Source organism: Mobula birostris, chromosome 14, assembly GCF_030028105.1.
Source record: "Mobula birostris isolate sMobBir1 chromosome 14, sMobBir1.hap1, whole genome shotgun sequence".
Taxonomy (NCBI): domain Eukaryota; kingdom Metazoa; phylum Chordata; class Chondrichthyes; order Myliobatiformes; family Myliobatidae; genus Mobula; species Mobula birostris.
Window position 1 is genome coordinate 87714190 of NC_092383.1, and position 21941 is coordinate 87736130.

A 21941-nucleotide genomic window follows, 5' to 3' on the forward strand; every position below is an offset into this window, starting at 1 on the left:
GACCTTTCGTAACTGAATGAGCAGATGGGCCGAAAGGCCGTTTCCGTGCTGTAGCGTTCTATGACTCTATAACCTACTTTTTCACCTACCTACATAACCTAATAGTCAACACTGACTTCTTAAGTAACTAGAAAGTTAGTCTCAGACAAACAGTCAAAGCCTTTTCTCTGAATCAGGGACAGACAGAAAGATAAAGCTCCATTAGGTGAGAAGTGGGGGAGTGAAGGGATGAAACACAATAGCTAACAGTCAGTCCCTAAGTTTTTCCTCTGGTGTCTCATGTACTATGGCTGTGCCATTCTGATACATAGTACCCCAGAATAGCATGCAAAAAGGTGCACAACTATAATTTCTTCCTGATTCTTCACTACTTAAGATTTAGTTTATCTTACACCTAACAGTGCTTCATTGGCTGAAGGTAGTGCGTATGCTTGCACTTCATGTGAGTTAGATACTACGACTGGCGTTCTTCACTTCAGGTTTTGTTCTGTGTTAAAAGTGCTCAGATACAGTAGTCGCACTTGATTTACTGTGGTGCAGCATCATGAAACACTTCCTCACACTCTGTTGGCCAACCGGACTGTCCAGCCTTTTGCTTCACTGCCAGCCTCCAGGCTGAGCTGCTGATAAACAAGAGGGGTTCTGAACAACTGTCCCATGAGACTTGTCAATATTGCCTCTTGGTAAAAGCCTCTTTCAAAACTACACTTAATTACTGCAATTGTGAATGACACACATACACAAAATGCCGGAGGAACTCAGTAGGTCAGGCAGCATCTATGGAGAGGGGGATCAGCCATTCTTTCTTTATTCTTCTCCTTAGATGCTGCCTGACCAGCTGAGTTCCTCAGCATTTTGTGTGTCTCTGTTGTTCTGGATCTCCAACCTCTGCAGAATCTCTTCTGCTTTCGAGTTGGAAATGAGATATGAGCGCAAATGGTCACGGCAATTACCATGAGTCAATAAAAAAAATTGGCTAGTGTAACTGGAGACAAGTTAGTAACCACAGTTCAAAATGGGTGATATTGACATGTAATTCTTGGTGCAGATGGGAGGGCATGTTGCTATTAGCACTGGGCAATGCAACTGAAAGGCATTAACATAATTTGCAAATAGAGTTGTCAAAGAATGGTGATGATACCATTGGCTACTGCAGTTGGAATGAATGGCATTCTCACTATTGGTTGTCACAGCTGGCAATAAGGGATGCTTACATAATTGTTTGCAGCAATTGGGGATGCAAAGTGTCGAGACTAATTATGACTGAACTGAGTAATTGTCCGTGATAGTATTAATGTTTTCAATAGTTGATGAAGAGTAACATTGGTTACCATTCAGTTGGGAATTAGTAGTGGTTGCAGCAACTGGAGCTGAGTGGTGTTAAACCAGCTGGTTACTGTGGTTGGTGGTTACATTGTTGTTAAAATATGTCAGAAATCAGGGGTGTGAACACTATTAGTAAGTACAGTACTGATAATGCCATAAACACAAGCGATTCTGCAGATGCTGGAAATCCGGAGCAACAGACACAAAATGCTGGAGGAACCCAACAGCTCAGGCAGCATCTATGGAAAGGAACAAAGAGCCGACATTTTGGTCTGAAACCTTTCATCCTCTCCATAGATGCTGCCTGACCTCCAGCATTTCGTGAAAGATAATGCTATTGTCAGTTACTGCAGTTGACAATTAGTTGCCATTTACACTATTGTTTTCCTATTTCAAGTTGTTAATGGGAAATGTTTGGAGCATTAGTTACTGTAGTGAGGTATAAGGGGTGTTAGCAATAATGGTTTTCAAAACTGGGAATGAGTGTTGATAAAAGGGTCTCGGCCTGAAAAGTCAACTGTTCATTCATTTCCATAGATGCTGCCTGACCTGCTGAGTTCCTCCAGAATTTTGTGTGTGTTGATTTGGATTTCCAGCACCTGCAGACGTTCTCAAGTTTATTATTTACTGCAGTTGGGAATGAATTGTGTTACCATCAGTAAATATTGCAGCTGGGTATAAATGGTATTATAGCTATTGTTTACAGAGTTTGGTAGTAGGAGGTAATATACCATTAATTACTAAATTTGGTAATCAGTGGAGTTAACACAAGTTGTTACTACATTGGAAAGAACTGGTATTAACACAATGATCGCGTGACTTCGTGGAGTATATTACACACAAACTCTTTTCAGGCTTCTACTTGGGTCAGGTGTTGATTTTAAGTGACACTTCAATGACAAACTCCGTCATCTTCATCAGGGAGTCTGTCATCGAAATATCGGTTAAAATTGACACCTGGACCCTGCTGGAAACCTAAGAAATGTTAATGCAGCATTGACACAACTTGCTATTCCAGCCCTGAATGAGTGCTGCTCATATTCTTCATTAGCACATTTAGAGAGGAGTAGAAATTAGACTCTTGGTTCCTACAACTGGATGCCATCCCCATCTTGCTGTAACCAATAACTAAGCAGCAATTAACTCCACACATTGCCAACTGCAGGAACCAAGAGTTAAGAATTTACAACTGAATATTGTTAAAGATCATTTGTACTACAGTCAACAATGATAATGTGCTTGGGAATGTATTGTGTTAGCACCACTCTATCACAGCATTTGACGATGAGTGGTGGCAGCCTGAAATGATTCTCAGTAGCTCAACTGATGATCACAAACACAGATTCTGCCGATGCTGGAAATCCAGATTAACACAGAAAAAATGTTGGAGGAGCTCAGAAGGTCACCAATTTCCTTGGTGTTTCTCATTTTTCTGACACTTCCTTTATGTGGAGTGCTGACTTAGCAAAGATAATGTTCCTTAATTTAAAATTAAAGCAACACTCTCAAAATAACGGATTTAAATGGCCCTCCCACACCAGGATGAGTTCCATCCTGGAAATTTTGAATTCAAATAATTAAATATTTATTTCCCAGTAAATCTTTGATCGGCTTTGTTCCAGTACTGCTCCATTTGCAGAAAAGACAGATAAATGGGAGTTTTGAGCAGGGAAGACATCTGTGAAAGAATATTTTTCATCAATCATTTTAGATTAAGCAGGCCAATGAGGGGGCAGAATGTAGAATGCATCGCAAAATGGTGTGGTTAAGGTAGATAACCAGTTTCCTTAAGAACATAAGAGATAAGGGACAGAATATGTAGTAATAAAGAAAAGCTGTGCTTGGGCTGGGGTGAGACTCATATGAAACATAAACATTTGAAAGGCCAGTTATTCTTTCATAATTTCTATATTGAATGGTATAGTCAGAAATTGAATCCTCACATGGTCTTTATATTGAACGCAGTCTGATTATTATCCTCAAGGAACAAACTCCAACTAATTTCACCAAAAATCAAACTTGAAGTATTAATTTGTCCGCAGTTCAACATCATGCATTGCCCACACACATCTGTGGAGATTTACATCTGCAATGTGTAAAATGGATTATTTAAGAATTAACATTAATAAACCGTTAACGTATAACTCAGATTGGAATTGATGAGGACGCCCGTGTAATACAACATAATGATCACCAATTAGCACCGTTGCAAGATGCCTTCAAGTGGAGAGCCAATTGGCATCCAGACAATTGGATACTTTAATCACCGATAATTTAAGTATTATAATCTTAGACTATGTAGTCAAAACCCTTTGCCTGGCTGAGCAGCATGGCTTATCTGTAGGACATTGTGTCTTACACTTGAGTGTAAGAGCGTAAAGAAGAAACATACAGCGTATAGTGTAAAACACACAATCAATCAGAGGCAGAGAATGAACTGAATCTTCATAATTTATCACGTAGGGGATCTGAGGCTTCATTGAATCTATTAGTTGTGTTAGAATGGGTAACTGGGAAGAAGACAGCATTGCATTTTATGCCAAGTTAATAATAAGTTGTATTCTAAACTCTTTTTGAGCAACAAAAAGTGTTCCCTGATGCATAAGCAGCACTGAAGTCTGCATTTCTGCAAATGACTTTGAAATCCGATTTGTTTTTGTGCATTTTCATCTAGAACTTGACAATAACCCATAGAATTATGTTTTAAAATGTCAAATGTAATAGCTACTGAATTTAAAACATGAAATCTACATTCAGTTGTTTAGAAATCAGAATATAATTTACCTAATGTATTTTCTATAGTACTAATGACAGGCTAGTTTACATTTTTTAATCTAATTTCACAGCTGAAAGAGGATTTACTAGTCTCCAGATTTTTTTATTATTTGTGTGATCACTTTTCATGTTTAAATGATTGTGCTATTCTTTACTTCCATGATGATATTAAAATTTTACAAACACTTGTTTATTGTATGTGGCTTTCCTTTCCATCTTTCATCACTCAGATATTGAAGCCTGCATTCAAAGAACAAAGTAAATTTATTATCAACGTACGTATGTGTCACCATGTACAATCCTGAGATTCCCTTTTTTGTGCAGGCAATCGCAGTAAATACAAGATACACAATAGAATCAATGAAAGACCACATCCAACAGGACAAACAAACAACCACTGTACAAAAGACAACAAACTATGCAAATACAAAAAAATAAAGAAAAAGAAAGCATAATAAAGCAATAAATATGAAGACAATGAGCTGAAGAGTCCTCGAAATTGAGCCCTTAGTTTGTGGGAGCAGTTCATAGTCATAGAGTCATAGAACACTACAGCACAGGAACAGGCCCTTCAGCCCATCTGGTTCATGCCAAGCCATTAATCTGCCTGGTCCTATTAGCCTGCACCCAGTCCATAACCACTTCCACTGGCAGCTCGTACCACACTCTCACCACCCTCTGTGTGAAGAATTTCCCTCTCATGTTCCCCTTAAATATTTTACCTTTCACTGTTAACACATGACCTCTAGATAGAGTCTCAACCAACCTCAGTGGAAAAAGCCTGCTTACCTTAACCCTCTCTATACCCCTCATAATTTTGTATAGCTCTATCAAATTTCCCCTCAGTTTTCTAAGCTCTAAGGAATAATGTCCTAACCTTTACAAATTTGCGTGGAAACTCAGGTCCTCAAGTCCTAGCAGCATTTTCATAAGTTTTCTCTGCACTCTTTCAGTCTTATTTACATCTTTCCTGGAAGTAGGTGACCAAAACTGTGCACATTACTCCAAATTAAACCTCAACAATGGTATATAATCTCAACAATTTATACAATCCTCTCTACCCAATGTATTGATTTATGAAGGGTAATGTGCCAAAAACTTTCTTTAATATGCTATATAGCTGTGATGTCATTTCCAAGGAATTATGCATCTGTCTACCCCTATCACTTTGTTCTATTGCACTCCTCAGCAGCCAACAATCCACATTATGGATCTTGCAAATCTTCCAACGTTTCATTTTTGTAGAGTAAGCAGTCAATACTTCAGGCCAAGATCCTTCATCAGGAGTCCTGAAGAAGGGTCTCAGCCCAAAACGTCAACTGTTTATTCTTTTCCATAGATGTTGCCTGGCCTGCTGAGTTCCGCCAGCATTTTGTGTGTATTACTTTGAATTCCAACATCTGCGGGTTTTCTCTTGTATGATATTATATAGGTGAATTTCTAGGCACAACCCCCTCATTCATTGGCTCTGATTCCCGACTTCTAGTAGTGGTGATCGACCTTTGAGACTCCAGGAAGGACAGCAAATAAGCAAGCCCTGAAATATCAGCTGATGGAGTACAATCTCGCTCCAGCGAAAAAGTTCAGTGATGTTTACAGTATCACCTTTGCCATCAAATAACCTTGCAGGGGCTTTGCGCAATTGAGAACAAACATGTCATTTCGTGATATCCAGATAAGAAGCAAATAACATTTTCTGGATAAAGTCGGACTGTGCAAAGTGGCAATCATGTCCTGTATTAGTAGATTATTATTAAACATGAAACTCATTCAACTTATCTTCATCTTCATCAGCATTTCATTGGCAGGTAAGCAAAACAATTACAATGGTGTTCCATCTGGAATGTTAAGAGGAATTAATTTATTAACTCTGTCCCATACTTATAAAATGACTTTTAAAGCTTATGTTTCATATTTGACAAGTCTTGCATTACCTTATTAGTCAGTGATATGAGTGGGTGTACTCATTAAAGTTGATGCTGTCAAAATCAGTTTGATTTTAACAATCTAGGATGACCAATCAACCTACCAACATACTAGTTGGTAGATAACTTGGTTATTGTAAATTGTCTAGTGATTAGGCTAGGACTAAGTCAGGGGATTGCTGGGTGGTGCAGCTGGGGCGGGGGGGGAGGCATGAGGACCTTCTCTGCCCTGTATCTCAATAAATAAAATAAAATTAAATATGTGTTTTAATTCTCATTAAAGTTTAAAAATTGAAGGAATACTTACTTTCATGTAGCAATTTTTTTATGATCCCTAATGTCTTTATGCTTACAGAAACATATAAAACCTACAGCACAATATGGGCCCTTCGGTCCACAAAGCTGTGCAGAACATATCCTTACCTTAGAAATTACCTAGGGTTACCCATAGCCCTGTGGTATATAGAGTAATTGTTATAATGTAAGACATAGAACATAGAGCATAGAATAGCACAGCTCAGGAACAGACCTGTGCCGACAATGTTGTGCCAAACCGATTAAATTAGTAATCAAATGGCCAGCTAAATTAATCTCCTCTGCCTACACAATGTCCACATCCTTCCATTTCCCTCACATTCTTGTGCCTATCTAAATGTCTCTTAAAGAATCCCTAATGTATTTGCCTCTACCACCACCCCAGGCAGCACCCAACCCACTCTCTGTGTAAAGAACTTGCCCCTCACATCTCCAAAGATATTATCCCCTCTGCAAATCTTCAAGCTTTCACAGACAGCAATATAATAATGACCAGATATTCCTTCATACTCTACTGATTATTACCGAGGAATAACTATCACTCTTTCCTATAAGTAGCATGTCCTGCAGTAGGTGAGCGGTGGATGAGATACCTATTACTAGGAGCTCTAAGCAAACAAAGAGATTTACCTTTGAAGGCACTCTGTCAGGCAAGTCATGGCTTTTCACTGTGATCCTGATTGGTGCCTTGTAGATGCAGCTATGATTTTGTGAAAATTAATAAGGTAACCCATCCATTTGTTTGTAACCAGTGTTGATGTGGCTGAAGTGGATTACTTCTTGTCACCAATTCCCCCTGATTTTGATAATAAATAGGGGGACTTTGCTTTATCAAGGAGTGTTTTGGCTTTCTCCTGTTGGAGATGTTCTTCAGGTATTACAATGAAATTTTGGATATTAAGGGAATCAGGGGGTACAATAGGTGCAGACACACCCAACCCTGAGACAGGGTGCAAGGTTATTTGATTCCAAACAATTGGTTTATTGATCATTGCAGAATGTCTCTCTGGTGCTTCCCACTCCCTGCCCTCTTCCTTTCCCTTTTCCCTACCGTAATTCTCTTCTCCCTGACCCCTTCCCACTCTCAATCTACAATAAAGACCCATATCAGAATCAGGTTTATCAACACTCACGTATGTCATGAAGTTTGTTTTTTTTTGCTGCAGCAGTACAGTGCAATACATAAAATTAGCACAGTACTTGTGCAAAACTCTTAGGCACCTTAGCTATATAAATGTGCCTAAGACTCCTGCACAGAACTGCATTGGCGCACATTTTATTCCATATTTGTACTTTAACCTCTAACTTTACTTTTTATAAAGTTCTTTATTCGTTATTGTTGGATGGTGTTGTTTTTCTGCTGCATGTCGCACCAACACACCATAGCGAATTCCTAATATATGTAAATGTATTGGCGAATAAATTTGATCCTTGAGACAGGATGGAATCAAGCCTTTTGACCCAACGCCTCCTGGTTAGGATTTATCACTCTCATCACCATGAGCCAGATTCAGTTCTCGGTCAGGGAATCAAGTTGTTGGGTTTATTGAGTCATAAATCTTGTAGTTACAGCCATTTCATTAGGTGTTCATTACATCTATGCTGGTCCCACTTGCCCAGGTGTAATACTTTCTAACTGTGGTATAGAGTTTTTCAGCAGTGATCACAATGAGCATCCAGAAGAAAGAGAAGAAGAGGTGGTGGGAGGCAGAATCGGAATCAGCTTTATTATCACTGAAATATGGCATGGAATTTGTTGTTTTCCAGCAATAGAGCACTGAAGTACAGACAGAAATCACGAGCTACATAAGAAGTATAAAAATAATCAATGAGTAGTGCAAAAAGAGAGCAAGATACTGAAGCAGTCCTCACGGGCTCATGGGCCGTTCAGAAATCTGATGACACAGGGGAAGGGGCTATTCATAAAATGTCAGGTATCTTTCTTCAGGCTCTTGTACTTCCTCTGTGACGGTGGTAATGGGAAGAGGGCACGTCCTGGGTGGTGAGGCTTCTTCAGGACAGATATAAATTTTCTCAGGCTTCACCTTTTGAAGATGCCCTTGATGCTGGGGCATTTGTTAAATGCATCAGGCCCCACAACTTAAAAAAGAAGTTACAGGCTCCAGCTGTGATTGAGAAACTAGCCACTGGCAAACTTCCCAGCAATGCTGGTTAAAGTCTATGTCAGTGATCATTTGTTTCCCAACTGGGGAGGGCGCAGTGGTTCAATGTTTAGAAACATGCTGATGTCCTGCAAATTACACATTTCCCACAAACATGCCAATGGATAGAAGGAACATTGAAGTGTGTTCAGCTCACTCTTTGTTCACAACCTAGAGTAGGACAAGATTCAAACAATTTGGAAATGACTGAGGAGTGGGAAATCAGTCTCTTAAGTGCAGATGGCTGCTTGCCTGAATCAGATTGAAACAAGTGACATGTCAATGTCAAGGCAAATTGTTTGACGTCCTGATTCAGCTAATGTGCCTGAATTCAACCTTGGACGGTGAACACCCTCTAGGTCATCTGTTAAATCACCTAGCTTGATTAGATGGCTTGCAATGAAACAATGCAGGAAGCCATCTTCCAGCTCTGTGATGACTCGTTGCAAATTAATTGGCCCAAAATTGCCATGATTCATTCTTCTTCAACTGCTTTTTTTGAGGACAGCAGTTAAATCCAAGCCTTATTCTATTCAGAACATAATTAAAAGGCAAAGGTTTTACTTATCTTACATGTTCGGCACCCTACCAGAAAGCACCAGGAGCTTCCTTTAATCTTCTGATTAATTTGCTCATGTAATCTTCAACTGTATTTACTTCAATGCTTTATCTGAATCTCTGATATGCACAGAGTTCTCATGGTTCAGAACCCCAGGATCCCAAAACAATGTCTGCTCTTCTCTTCATTTCCAGTCCTGGTGAAGGATCTTGGCCCAAAATGTCAATTGTTTATTCCTTTCCATAGATGCTGCCTGACCTGCTGAGTTCCTCTGTGTGTTCCTCTGGATTTTCAGCACCTGAGGAATTTCTTGTATTTATTCTGTACTATCTGTCTTCTCTCATTAAAAGAAGATGTCCCAACCTCTCTCTCTGCTAATCCATACAAAACAACTTTCATTACAGACCTCATCAACTCTGGAGATCTCCCATTCAGTGCCACCAAATTCATAGTTCCTTTACCCTTCACTGCTTGCTTCTACCTCCTACGTAAGATCCACAAACCTGACTGTCCTGGTAGGTCTATTGTTTCTGCCTGCTCCTGCCCCCCTGTCCTCATGCCTCAACTCCATTCTATCCCCCTTGGTTCAGTTCCTTCCCACCTATATCCACGGCACTTCACATGCTCTTGATCAGTTTCACCTATCACCTTGTGTTTCTCTCTCCCCTCCCTCACATTTTTAAATCTAATCCTCATCTTTTTTTTCTCCAGTCCTGCCAAAGGGTCTTGGCCCAAAACTTCGACTGTACTCTCTTCCACAGATGCTGCCATTTTGTGTGTGTTGCTCTGGATTTCTAGCATCTGCAGATTTTCTCTTGTTTGTAATAAACTCCCACTGATAACTGCATGCACATTCTTGTAAGATTTCTGGTCCAATATTTTTGGGTGCAGACCCTAAGCCAGTTTGTCAGAGAGACCATGATAAAAAAGAAAGGTTGGAAATAGGGATTTTCTCTTTGGAACAAAGGAGGATGAAAGGTGACTTCATAAAGGTGTATAAGATGACAAAGGGTATAAACAGAGTGGGCAGCCAGCTCCTTTATCCCATGGCAAAAATGGCTAACATGAGTGGGCATAATTTTAAGATGATTATAGGAAAGTGTAGGGAGGATGTCACAGGTAAGGTTTTTTTTGCATAAAGAGTGGTGGATATGTGGAACACAGGGCCAAGGGTAATAGAAGAGGTAGATATATTCAGGACATTCAAGGAAATCTTAGATAGGCACATGGGTGAAAGAATAAAGAAGGGTTATTTGGGAGAGAAGCATTAGAATGACCTTGGAGTGGGCGAAAAGATCAGCACAACATTGCTCTCATTGTTCTCTGAAAATAGAGTCACAGGTAGACATGGAACCATGTACCTGAATTCCAAGATCCCTCTGTTCTATAGCACTACCATTTACTGTGAAAGTACTATTTTGATTTGACTTTCCCAAATGCAATGGCTGACACTCAGCTAAATCAAACTCCATAAACTATTTAGTTCATGAGGTTCACGCGAGCAAAGCACTTCGTGGCAGCAGGTTATCTATCACAATAAACTAATCTGAGTCTGGAACTAAACCAGAGTGAAGTGCTTGGCTGAAAACAAATGAATTCTCTTGCCATCCTCTCCCTTTGCCTGGCAAAGCAGGAAATAGCTGAACTTTGAAGATGAAGAATAATTTATGAACATGCTTGGGTGGCAATATCCCTTTCCAGGAACAGCATGGATACAATGGGCTGAATGGCCTTTGATGTGGTAAAATACTGTGATGTAAGTAGTGCTGTTACCTGATTGCCAGCACAAGCTCTCCGTGATTTAAAATTGTACAGGAGCTAGAAAGCCCGTATCACCACGATCAAGTGCAGCTTCCATCTCACTGTTATAAGACCATAAAACTTCAAGACATAGGAGCAGGACTAGGCCGTCCAGTCCAGTGAGTCTGCTCCACCATTCCATCGTAGCTGGTTTATTATCCCTCTCAATCCCATTTTCATGCCCGCGCCCTGTAATTTTTGACACCCTGACTAATCAGGAACCTATCAACCGTGCTTTAAATATACTCAACGACTTGGCCTCCACAACCGTCTGTGGAAAAGAATTTAACAGATACAATAACATGTGGCTAAGATAATTCCTCCTGATATCTGTTCTAAATGGATGTCCCTCTATTCTGAGGCTGTGCCCTCTGGTTCTAGACTCCCCACTATTGGAAATGTCCTCGCCACATTTACCCTCTCTGGGCCTTTTAGCATTCAATAGGTTTCTATGAGATCACCCCATTCTTCTGAATTCCAGTACATACAGGCCCAGAGACATCAAACATTCCTCATATGTTAACCTTTCATTTCTGGAATCATTCTCATGAACCTCCTCTGGACCTCTCCAATGCCAGCATATCTGTTCTTCAATAAGACTAGAACTACACACAAAACTCCAAGTGCAGTCTGACCAATGCCTTATAAAGTCTCAGCATGACATCTTTGCCCTTTTATTCCAGTTCTCTCAGAATGAATGCAAACATTGCATTTGCCTTCCTCACCACCGACTCAACCTGCAAGTTAGCCTTTAGGGAATCCTGTTTGAGGACTACCAAGACTCGTTGCACCTCTGAATTTGAATTTTCTCCCTGTTTAGAAAATAGTCTATGCCTTTAATCCTTTTACCAAAGTGCATGGGCATATACTTCCCTACACTGTTTCCATCTGCCACTTCTTTGTCCATTCTCCCTATCCGCCTGTCCATCAGCAGGCTCTCTCCTTCCTCAACACAACCTGCCCCTCCACCTATCTTCATATTGTCTGCAAATTTCACCACAAAGTAATCAGTCCTGTCATGTTCCCGATGTTGGGGAAGTCCAGAACGAGGGGTCACAGTTTGAGGATAAAGGGGAAGCCTTTTAGGACCGAGATTAGGAAAAACTTCTTCACACAGAGAGTGGTGAATCTGTGGAATTCTCTGCCACAGGAAACAGTTGAGGCCAGTTCATTGGCTATATTTAAGAGGGAGTTAGACATGGGCCTTGTGGCTAAAGGGATCGGGGGTATGGAGGGAAGGCTGGTACAGGGTTCTGAGTTGGATGATCAGCCGTGATCATACTGAATGGCGGTGCAGGCTCGAAGGGCCGAATGGCCTACTCCTACACCTATTTTCTATGTTTCTATGTCATCCAAATCAGTGACATATAACAGAACAGAACACCATTATTTACCATCAGCCATCCAGAAAAAGCTTCCTATTTCTTACTCCTTGCCTCCCACCAATCAGCCAACTTTCTATCCATGCTAGTATCCTTCCTATACTACTATGGGCTCTTAGCTTCTTTATCAGCCTCATGGGTGACTCCTTGTCAAAGGCCTTCCAAAAATCCAAGTAAATGACATCCACTAACTCTCCCTTGTCCATCCTTCTTGCTACTTCCTCAAGAATTCAAACAGATTTGTCAGGCAAGATTCCCTTAAAGAAAACCATGCTGACTTTGGCCTATTTTATCATGTGCCTCCAAGTATCCTGAAACCTCATTCTTAAAAGTGGATTCCAACATCTGGAGTCCTGGCCTCCAATTTCCTTTCTTCCACCTCCATCCCTTCTTAAAGAGTAGAGAGACATTTGTAATTTTCCAGTCTTCCAGAGCCATTCCAGAAAGACCATTTCCGATCAAAGTTCGAAGTAAATTTATTTCCCATGTACATACTCTATATGTCACCATATACAACACTGAGATTTTTTTCTTACTGGCATACTCAGTAAACTGAAGAAACATAATAGAATCAATGAGACTGCACCCAACAGGATGAACAAAGAGCCAATGTGCAAAAGGCAACAATCTCTGGATCTGCTCGTTAGCCTCTGGCTATATGCAGGTAGGAGAAGAACAGCCAGGCGATCAGATTTCCCAAAATGTGGTCTGGGCATGGAACAGTAGGTGTTCTTTACCATAGTATAGCAGTGTTGGGACCCCTGGTGCTGTAGTAGGCTGTATGCTGATGATAATCGGGCAGCGATTTTCTCAAACAATCCTGATTGAACTTCCTGACCATGATTTGAAATTTGTCTGGGCGGACTGTTTCTTGTTTGGCGATGGCAGTATTCAATATTTTGAGCCCCTGATTAGTGTCCTCTTTTGGTGGTATGTAAACTGCTGTCAAGATCACAGCGAAGAACTCTCCTGGTAAGTTGAACAGTTGGCACTTAATCATTAGATTTTTCAAGTCAGGGGGAATGAGAGTGCAACAAAATTGCCACATCTGAGCACCACAAAGCGTTTATCATGAAACACAGACAGCACCCCTCCCAACCCCTCCCACCTTTAGCCTTCTCTGAAACAGCAGTTCAGTCTATCTGTAATGTTGAATCAGATTTGTGGGTTCGGCTAATGATATAGAAAGCACAAATGATATAGAAAGGAAATTATTGTCCAGTTAGCCTAATCTCAGTGGTTGGGAAAGCGTTGGAGTCTATTATTAAGGGTGAGATTTCAGGGTACTTGGAGACTAATGTTAAAATAAGTCAAAGTCAGCATGGTTTTTGTAAAGGGAAATCTTGCCTGACAAATCTGTTAGAATTCTTCAAGGAAGTAACAAGCAGGGTGGCCAAAGGAGAAGCAGTGGGTGTCATTAACTTGCATTTTCAGAAGGCATTTGATAAGGTGCCACATGAGGCTGCTTAACTAGATAAAATCTTATGGCATTACCAGAACGATACTGACGTGGATAGCGGATAGCAGAGAGGCTGACAGGCAGAAAGCAGCGAGATGGAATAAAAGGGGCCTTTTCTGGTTGGTTGTCTGTGACTAGTGGTGTTCCCCAGGGGCCAGTATTGGGACTGCTACTTTTCATATTGTTTGTCCATGATTTAAATAATGGAATTGATGACTTTGTGCCAAAGATTGTGAATGATACGAAGATTGCTGGAAGGGTAGGTAGTATTGAGGAAGCAATGCAATTGCAGCGGGACTTAGACAAATTGGAAGAACGGGCAAAAAAAGTGGCAGATAAAATACGGTGTTCGGAAATATATGATGATACATTTTGGTAAAAGGAACAATAGTGTGGACTATTATCTAAATGGGGAGAAGGTTCAAACATCACAGGTACAGAGGGACTAGGAGTCCTTGTGCAAGACTCCCAGAAGGTTAATTTACAGGTTGAGTCTGTGGTAAAGAAGGCAAATGCAATGTTGGCATTTATTTCAAGGGGAATAGAATATAAAAACAAGGAGATAATGCTAAGCCTTTATAAGACACACTAATCAGGTCACACTTGGAGTATTGTCAACAATTTTGGGCCCATATCTCAGAAAGGATGTGTTGTCATTGGAGGAGTCCAGAGGAGGTTCACAGGGATGGTTCCAGGAACTAAGGGGTTAACATAAGAGGAACATTTGGCAGTTTTGGGCCAAATTCTCTAGAATTTAGAAGAATGCAGGACATCTCATTGAAACCTACTGAATGTTGAAAGGACTAGAAAGGGTGGATGTGGAGAGGATGTTTCCAATGGTGGGGCTATCCAGAACTAGAGGGCACAGCCTCAAAGTTGAGGGGTGATCTTTTATAATGGAAGTAAGGAGGAATTTTTTTTTTAGCCAGGGATTAGTGAATCTGTGGACTGTTCTGCCACAGGCTGTGGTGGAGGTCAAGTCCATAGGTATATTTAAGGTGGAGGTTGATCATTTCCTGATCGATCAGGACATCAAAGGATATGGCAAGAGGGCAGGTGTATGGGGTTGAGTGAGATCTGGGATCAGCCATGATGGGACAGCAGAGTGGACTCGATGGGCTGAATGGCCTAATTCTGCTCCTAGGTCTTATGGTCTTCTGGTCTCCATGAATAGGTATATTAGACATTAATTTACAAAGAGTAAAACATTCGATGAAACATTTACAGTATGTTCTCCAGGTTACAGACACTAAAAAGCTGAATATTCAACAAACATTACTTAGCTAAAAGAGTGCACAGAGCATACCTTCCCAACGGCCATGTGCACCTTTGAGTTAAACAAAAGAGGAGAGAGCAAGCCCCTTCCACGTGCTATTTTATATAGTCAGGATATATGAAACTGGACACCAAGGCAGCTAACCAATGAGAAAAGCAGCTGCAGTTTCTAAACTAGACAATCACAACAGAACCAACTTTTGACCATCAGAAGAAGGCATGCCCCCACAGGACACCATCCTGTATATCAAGAAGTCAGTAGGTATTACTGATGTACCCAGCGTGAGCAGAGTGCCATATCTCCATGAAACACAGACCACAGCAATTCCTCATTTCTCTCCAGTACAGCAACGTTGCCCCTAGGTGCTCAATCTTGTTCTCCAGCAACTGTACAATTGATGACATGATAGAGAGAGTTTCATTCAGACTGTTTCAGCCTGACTTGGAGTCCTCCCCTCCTCTCTCCCTTCCAACCAGGGCAATATACCTTCATCTGCTTAAAGGTGCCAAACCTACATGCTTGAAGGTTAAGTCTGCCGATTCCTTCAGAAGATTGTGAAATTACTAGTTCATTAAGATCATTTAAAAGTATGTGGCTTAAAGGGAAATTTAATGATCTATTATCATCACTGCCTATCAAGGGTTCATTTATCTTAAGCTCCCTAATCAAATCTGGTTTATTACACAATACCCAATCCAGAATTGCCTTTTCCTAAGTGGGCTCAACCACAAGATGTTCTCAAAAACCAAGTGGTAGGCATTCTATAAATACCCTCTCTTGGGCTCCAGCAACAACCTATTATTCCCAATCTACCTGCATACTGAAACCCCCATGATTATCGTAATATTCCCCTTTTTACACGCCTTTTCTATCTCCCATTGTAATTTCTATCCCACATCCTGGCTACTGTTTGGAGGCCTGTATATAACTCCCTTCAGGGTCCTTTTACCCTTGCATTTTCTTAACTTTACCGACAAGAATTCTACATCCGTGATCCTATGTACCTCTTTCTAGATTTTTTTTTAACCAACCCAGCCACCCAACCCCCCAACCCCTCTGCCTAATTGTCCTTTCTATACAATATGAATCCTTAGATGTTAAGCTCCCAGCTAGGATCTTCTTTTAGCCACGACTCAGTGATGCCCACAATGTTGTACCTGGCAATCTTTAGCAGCACTACAAGATCATCTGTCTTATTCCATAAATTGCATGCAATGAAATATAACACCTTCAGTCCTGTGTTCATCACCCTGTTAGATTTTGCTCCCATGTTACACTTCAACTTTGCCCTATCATCTGCCTGCACTTCTTTACAGTAACACCACACACTGCATCCGCTTATATACCAACTGCCCCATCCTCTGGTTCCCATCTCTCTGTCAAATTAGTTCAAGCCCTCCCAACAGCAGTAGCAAACCTGCCTGCAAGGATATTGGTCCCCCTTGGGTTCAGGTGTAAACTGTCCTTTTTCTGCAGGTCACACTTGCCCCAGAAGAGAACTCAGAGATGCTGCCCCTGAACAAATTGCTCAGCCACGCATTCATCTGCCAAGTCACCCTATTCTTATCTCCATTGTCATGTGGCATAGGCAGCAATCCAGAGATTATGCCTGGAGGTCCTGCTTTTCAGCTTTCTTCCAAGCTCCCTATATCCTCTCTTCAGAATCTCCTCCCTTTTCCAATTGTGTTGTTGGTACCAATATGTACCACGACTTCTAGCTGCTCACCCTCCCCTTTTAGAATGGTGTGGACCCAATCCAAGACACTCTGACCCTGGCATCTGATAGGCAACCTACCGTTCAGGTATCTGAAGCATGTCCATAGAATCTTGTGCCTACCCCTCTAACTATGGAAACCCCTATCACTATTGCACTTTTCTTTTCCACTCTTCCCTTCTGAGCCACAGAGCCAGCTGACTGGCTTTTTAAGGGTTACTAGGTTGCGCAAGAGACTGTATGTCATAGCACCCATTAAGCTAAGAAGCCTGCGGCTATCTTTTGCTCATCCACGTCATTTGCCTTACAATACAGTTCAACTCTCTCGATATATGACCTCCAGCCTTCAGTAGCACTATTAAACTTTGACTAAAGCTATTGCTATGTTTCACTGTGTTCTACGCAGTTACTCACGCGACCCTTTGTTAGTGTCTGTGGCGGCCTTCTCTGTACTGTTTAACTCTCTCCTCTCACTGTCTCATCCTGTAACTGTCAGTGCAGTTCATGATATTTTCTGACATTCAGGTTCATGCACATTGCCAACTCGTTGTGCCTTTGCAACTACACATCAATAAAATAAAAGCACGTATATGGGAGATGGCTTTAACTGGTGTATTCGCATTGCAGTGAGAGAGATGGAACAATACGCATGCATAGCCAACAGGTCAATGTGCATGTGTAGACAACGGGTCAGTATACATGCATAGACACAGATCAATATACATGCATAGACACAGATCAATATGCATGCAGAGACAGTCCATACCTAGTGCTAAAGGGAGTCATTGCTCTAAAAGGAATAGGTCCATACATTACATTTATTATTGAGGGGAACGGCCATGGGGACACTCTGTACTGACTCGTCTTCCATTTTCCTCTCCTGGCCGTCACCCAGGTATCTCCCTTCTGCAACTTAGGGTCACTACCTTCCTGTAGCTCCTACCCATCACTTTTTCATTCTTCCATATGAACCGGAAGTCATCACACTCCAGCTCCAGTTTCTTAGCACAGTGTCTAAGGAACTGCACTCAAATTATTTTCAGATTCTTGAGCAGATCTCTTGTAAAGTACAATGGACCCTTGGCCTCGCAGCTACCTTGTTACGATCTTGCACTTTATCATTCACTTGCACAGCAATTTTCAGTGGTTTTTCCAATTTATTCTGCATTGTTATTGCTTTACCTCGTTCTACCTCAATGCACTGTGTACTGATTAGACTTGTATTATGCAAGACAAGTTTTTAACTGTTTCTTGGTATATGTGGCAATTAAAACCAAGCAAAAAAATATTAAAATGTGCTCTTTTACTTGCAGCTGGAATAACCGGGCCAGAGCAAGTATTTGGAACGGTAGGAGAAACGGTCACCATAAGATGCCAGTATCATGCCTATTACAAAAACTATGCAAAGTACTTGTGCAAGGGGTCCAGCTGGAGATCGTGCAGTGTTATTGCCTGTTCAAGCAACCAGCAGGATGGCACAGACAAAAGAATCACAATTATGGACAACCAAACCACTGCAGAACTTTTCATTACCATGACCCAACTAACAATCAGGGACACAGGGCATTACTGGTGTGGTATTACAAGCTTCGGTTTTGACAAAATGGCTGAGTTACACTTGAATATTACAGAAGGTAAGATGAGCGTTGTGACTGTGAATGAAGTCACCGGAGTCACACTGAAGCTCGTGGACATAGAAGTTTTTATTGAGCAAAACAAGCAGGCATTATACAGGAGACATTCTTGGCAGAGGCCTCTTGAACCAACATTAGATCATATTTTACATGTTAAAGAACAAAGGTAACAACAGCAGAATTTCTCTGGTGACAATGCATTCATAATGCTTCCTTTGAGTTGCACACAGTTTCAGATACCTAGATCTTCACAACAACACACCCAAAATGAGTGTCATTCTGCGCTGTATTTGGGCATATGCATTCATCTCAGTTGAATGGGTGTTTCCTGGTTTGCAATTAACCTCAGTCTGTATCTCCAGGAAGACCATTGTTCTCAACTGCATTTTAAATTCAATCTACAGTCCACATTCAGATCTGAAGTCTGGGTGCTAATGAAATTAATATTTGCTATATTGCATCACTCCAGAGTACACCCTAACAATAGGGCAGCACTCTAATTTAGAGAAGGGATTGATTAAATGGTTATAAATAAGCAATACTTGGCTGGCTTACTGCCATTTTTCTAAACAATTGCAAATTTAGATACGCAAACATGAGGAAATCTGTAGATGCTGGAATTTCAAGCAACATACATAAAAGTTGCTGGTGAACGCTGAAGGGCAGGCAGCATCTATAGGAAGAGGTACGGTCGACATTTTGGACCGACACCCTTCATCAGGACTAACCGAAAGAAGAGCTAGTAAGAGATTTGAAAGTGGGAGGGAGAGGAGGAGATCTTCTTTCAGTTAGTCCTGACGAAGGGTCTCGGGCTGAAACGTCACTGTACTTCTTCCTATAGATGCTGCCTGGCCTGCTGCATTCACCAGCAACTTTTATGTGTGTTGCTGCAAATTTAGATACCTATTTTGAGTTAAAATTCAATGTTTTTGGAAGAAACTTCAAGGATTTTTTTTAGCCAGCATGTAAAAGGAAGGGAGGAACTCTGAGAAGTAGAGCTGGATATATGCCTTCTGCACAAGAGCTTTTTTAAAATAAGTAATAACAGCTCTTGGGTGGAGACATGGAGAAAAGTCTCTACCAAAAGCGGTAGAAAGCACTCCTTCCCTCTGCCAGCCTACAGATCACCCTTGCGCAAGGTGTAGTATCTGCTTAGCCCCCAAATGAGGATCACATGAAGCCATGGTAGCAGGTGGTGGATGGTCATGCAGGCAGCAGGTACCTATCACAAGTCCTGGTAATGCAACCATTGATGCCCAGGCAGTCAAACTCTAAAGACTATTGATATTGGCTGGGATCACCCATCTTGTAAGGACGCTGCCCAGACAAAGGCAAAGGCAAACAACTTATGTACAAAAAATTTGCCAAGAATAATCATACGATACGGCACATAATGAATGAACAAATTATAGCTCATTTAAATGTACTACTGTCATGTTAAAGGACAAATGTAGAAAGATTGCATTGTTCTCAATTTTACTAATCTGATGTGTGAATTCACGTATAATGGTTGGGACTATCTCACTATATTAATTGTAAGAGCACATTGGAACAGTTAGCAAAGCTGCTGCCTTGTTGCTCCAATGACCTGACTTTCATCTTGTCTCCATGGAGTTTGCACATTTTTCCTACAACTATGTGTGTTTCCTTAGTCTTCTAATATCCCAAAGGTGTACAGGTTTTGTAGATTAATTGGCCACTGTATTTATTTGGCAGGTGAGTAACACAATATGGGAGGCAATGGGGTGAGGGAGGACACAGCTGATCAGCAGATGGGAAGGAATAGTGCAATTAGGTGTTTGATAGTTGCCGTGGACTCTGTGGTCCTAAAAGACTTGATTCCACAAAGTAACTTTCTAAAACACGATGACTCTGTGAATAGCAGGGAACATTCAGACAGGAGATCAAAAGGACAAGCAGGTAGGGCAAGGGGGTGGGGAGGCTCTGTTGGTAAAAAATCAAATCAAATCATTAAAAAAAGGTGACATAGGATCAGAAGGTGTAGAATCGTTGTGGGTAGAGCTAAGAAAATGCAAGGGTAAAAAGACCCTGATAGGAGTTATAAACAGACCTCTGAACAGTAGTAGTCTACAAATTACAACAAGAGATAGAAAATGCATGTCAAAAGGGCAATGTTACCATAGTCATGCAAACACGAGGAAACCTGCAGATGCTGGAATTTCAAGCAACACACATAAAAGTTGCTGGTGAACGCAGCAGGCCAGGCAGCATCTCTAGGAAGAGGAACAGTCGACGTTTTAGGCCGAGACCCTTCGTCAGGAACCTTTGGAAGGATCTCGGCCCGAACATCAACTGTACCTCTTCCTAGAGATGCTGCCTGGCCTGCTGCGTTCACCAGCAACTTTTATGTGTGTTGTTACCATAGTCATAATGGATTTCAATATACAGGTGGATTGGAAAGATCAGGTTGGTGCTGGATCCCAAGGGGGAAATTCGCAGAATAATTATATGATGGCTTCATAGAGCAGCTTGTAATTGAGCCTACTAGTGGATCAGCTATTCTGGATTGGGTGCTGTGCAATGAACTGGAATAGATTAGAGAGCTTAAGGTAAAGGAACCCTTAGGGGCTACTGATCGTAATATAATAGAATTCACCCTACAATTAGAGAAGGAGAAGCTGAAGTCAGATCTATCAATATTACAGTGGAGCAAAAGGAATTACAGAAGCATGGGAGAGGAGCTGGTCAAAATTGATTGGAAGGGAACACTAGCAGGGATGACAGCAGAGCTGCAGAGGACTGGAAAATTGTGAACGTTACTCTACACTTCAAGAAGGGAGAGAGGCACAAGAAAGAAAATTATAGGCCAGTTACTCTGATCTTGGTGGTTGGGAAGATGTTGGAATTAATTGTTAAGAATGTGGTTTCTGAGTACTTGGGGGCACATGATAAAATAGGCGATAGTCAGTATGGTTTCAGTAAGGAAAAATCTTGCCTGACAAATCTGTTGAAATTCTTTGAAGAAATAACAAGCGGGATAGACAAAGGAAAATCAGTGGATGTCGTGTGCTTGGATTTTCAGAAGGCCTTTGACAAGGTGTCACGCATGAGGCTGCTTAACAAGTTAAGAGCCCATAGTATTGCAAGCAAATATCAGCATGGATAGAGCATTAGCTGATTTGCAGGAGGCAAAGTGTGGGAATAAAGAGAGCCTTTTCTGGTTGGTTACCAGTGACTAGTGCTGTTCCAGAGGGTCTGTGTTGAGTTCGCTTATTTTCATGTTATATGTCAATGATTTGGAAGATGGAATTAATGGTTTTGTGGCCAGATTTGCAGCTGTCATGAAGGTAGGTGGAGTGGCAAGTAGTTTTGAAGAAGCATTAGGCTACAGAAGGACTTAGACAGATTAGGAGAGTGGGCAAAGAAGTGGCAGATGGAATACTGTGTTGGGAAGTGTAAGGTCATGCACTTCGATAGAGGAAATAAAAGGGTAATTTTCTAAATGGCAAGAAAATACAAAAAGAAATTGAGATGCAAAGGGACTTAGGAAAGCTCATGCAAGATTCCTTAAATGTTAATTTGCAGGTTGAGTCTGTGGTGAGGGAGGCAAAAGCGATGGTTGCATTCATTTCAAGAGGACCAGAATGTAAGAG

General features: G+C 41.2%; 1 protein-coding gene across 1 annotated transcript in view; it reads left to right on the forward strand.

The window, feature by feature from the left end:
• Positions 1-5826: 5826 nt before the first annotated feature.
• LOC140209541 (CMRF35-like molecule 5) overlaps positions 5827-21941 on the forward strand; it is a 36226-nt gene continuing 20111 nt past the window's right edge. The window contains exons 1-2 of the mRNA XM_072277802.1: positions 5827-5909; positions 18007-18327. Coding sequence (XP_072133903.1) covers positions 5831-5909; positions 18007-18327 — 400 coding nt within the window. The 5' untranslated portion in view covers positions 5827-5830. The remainder of the gene's footprint in view (positions 5910-18006; positions 18328-21941) is intronic.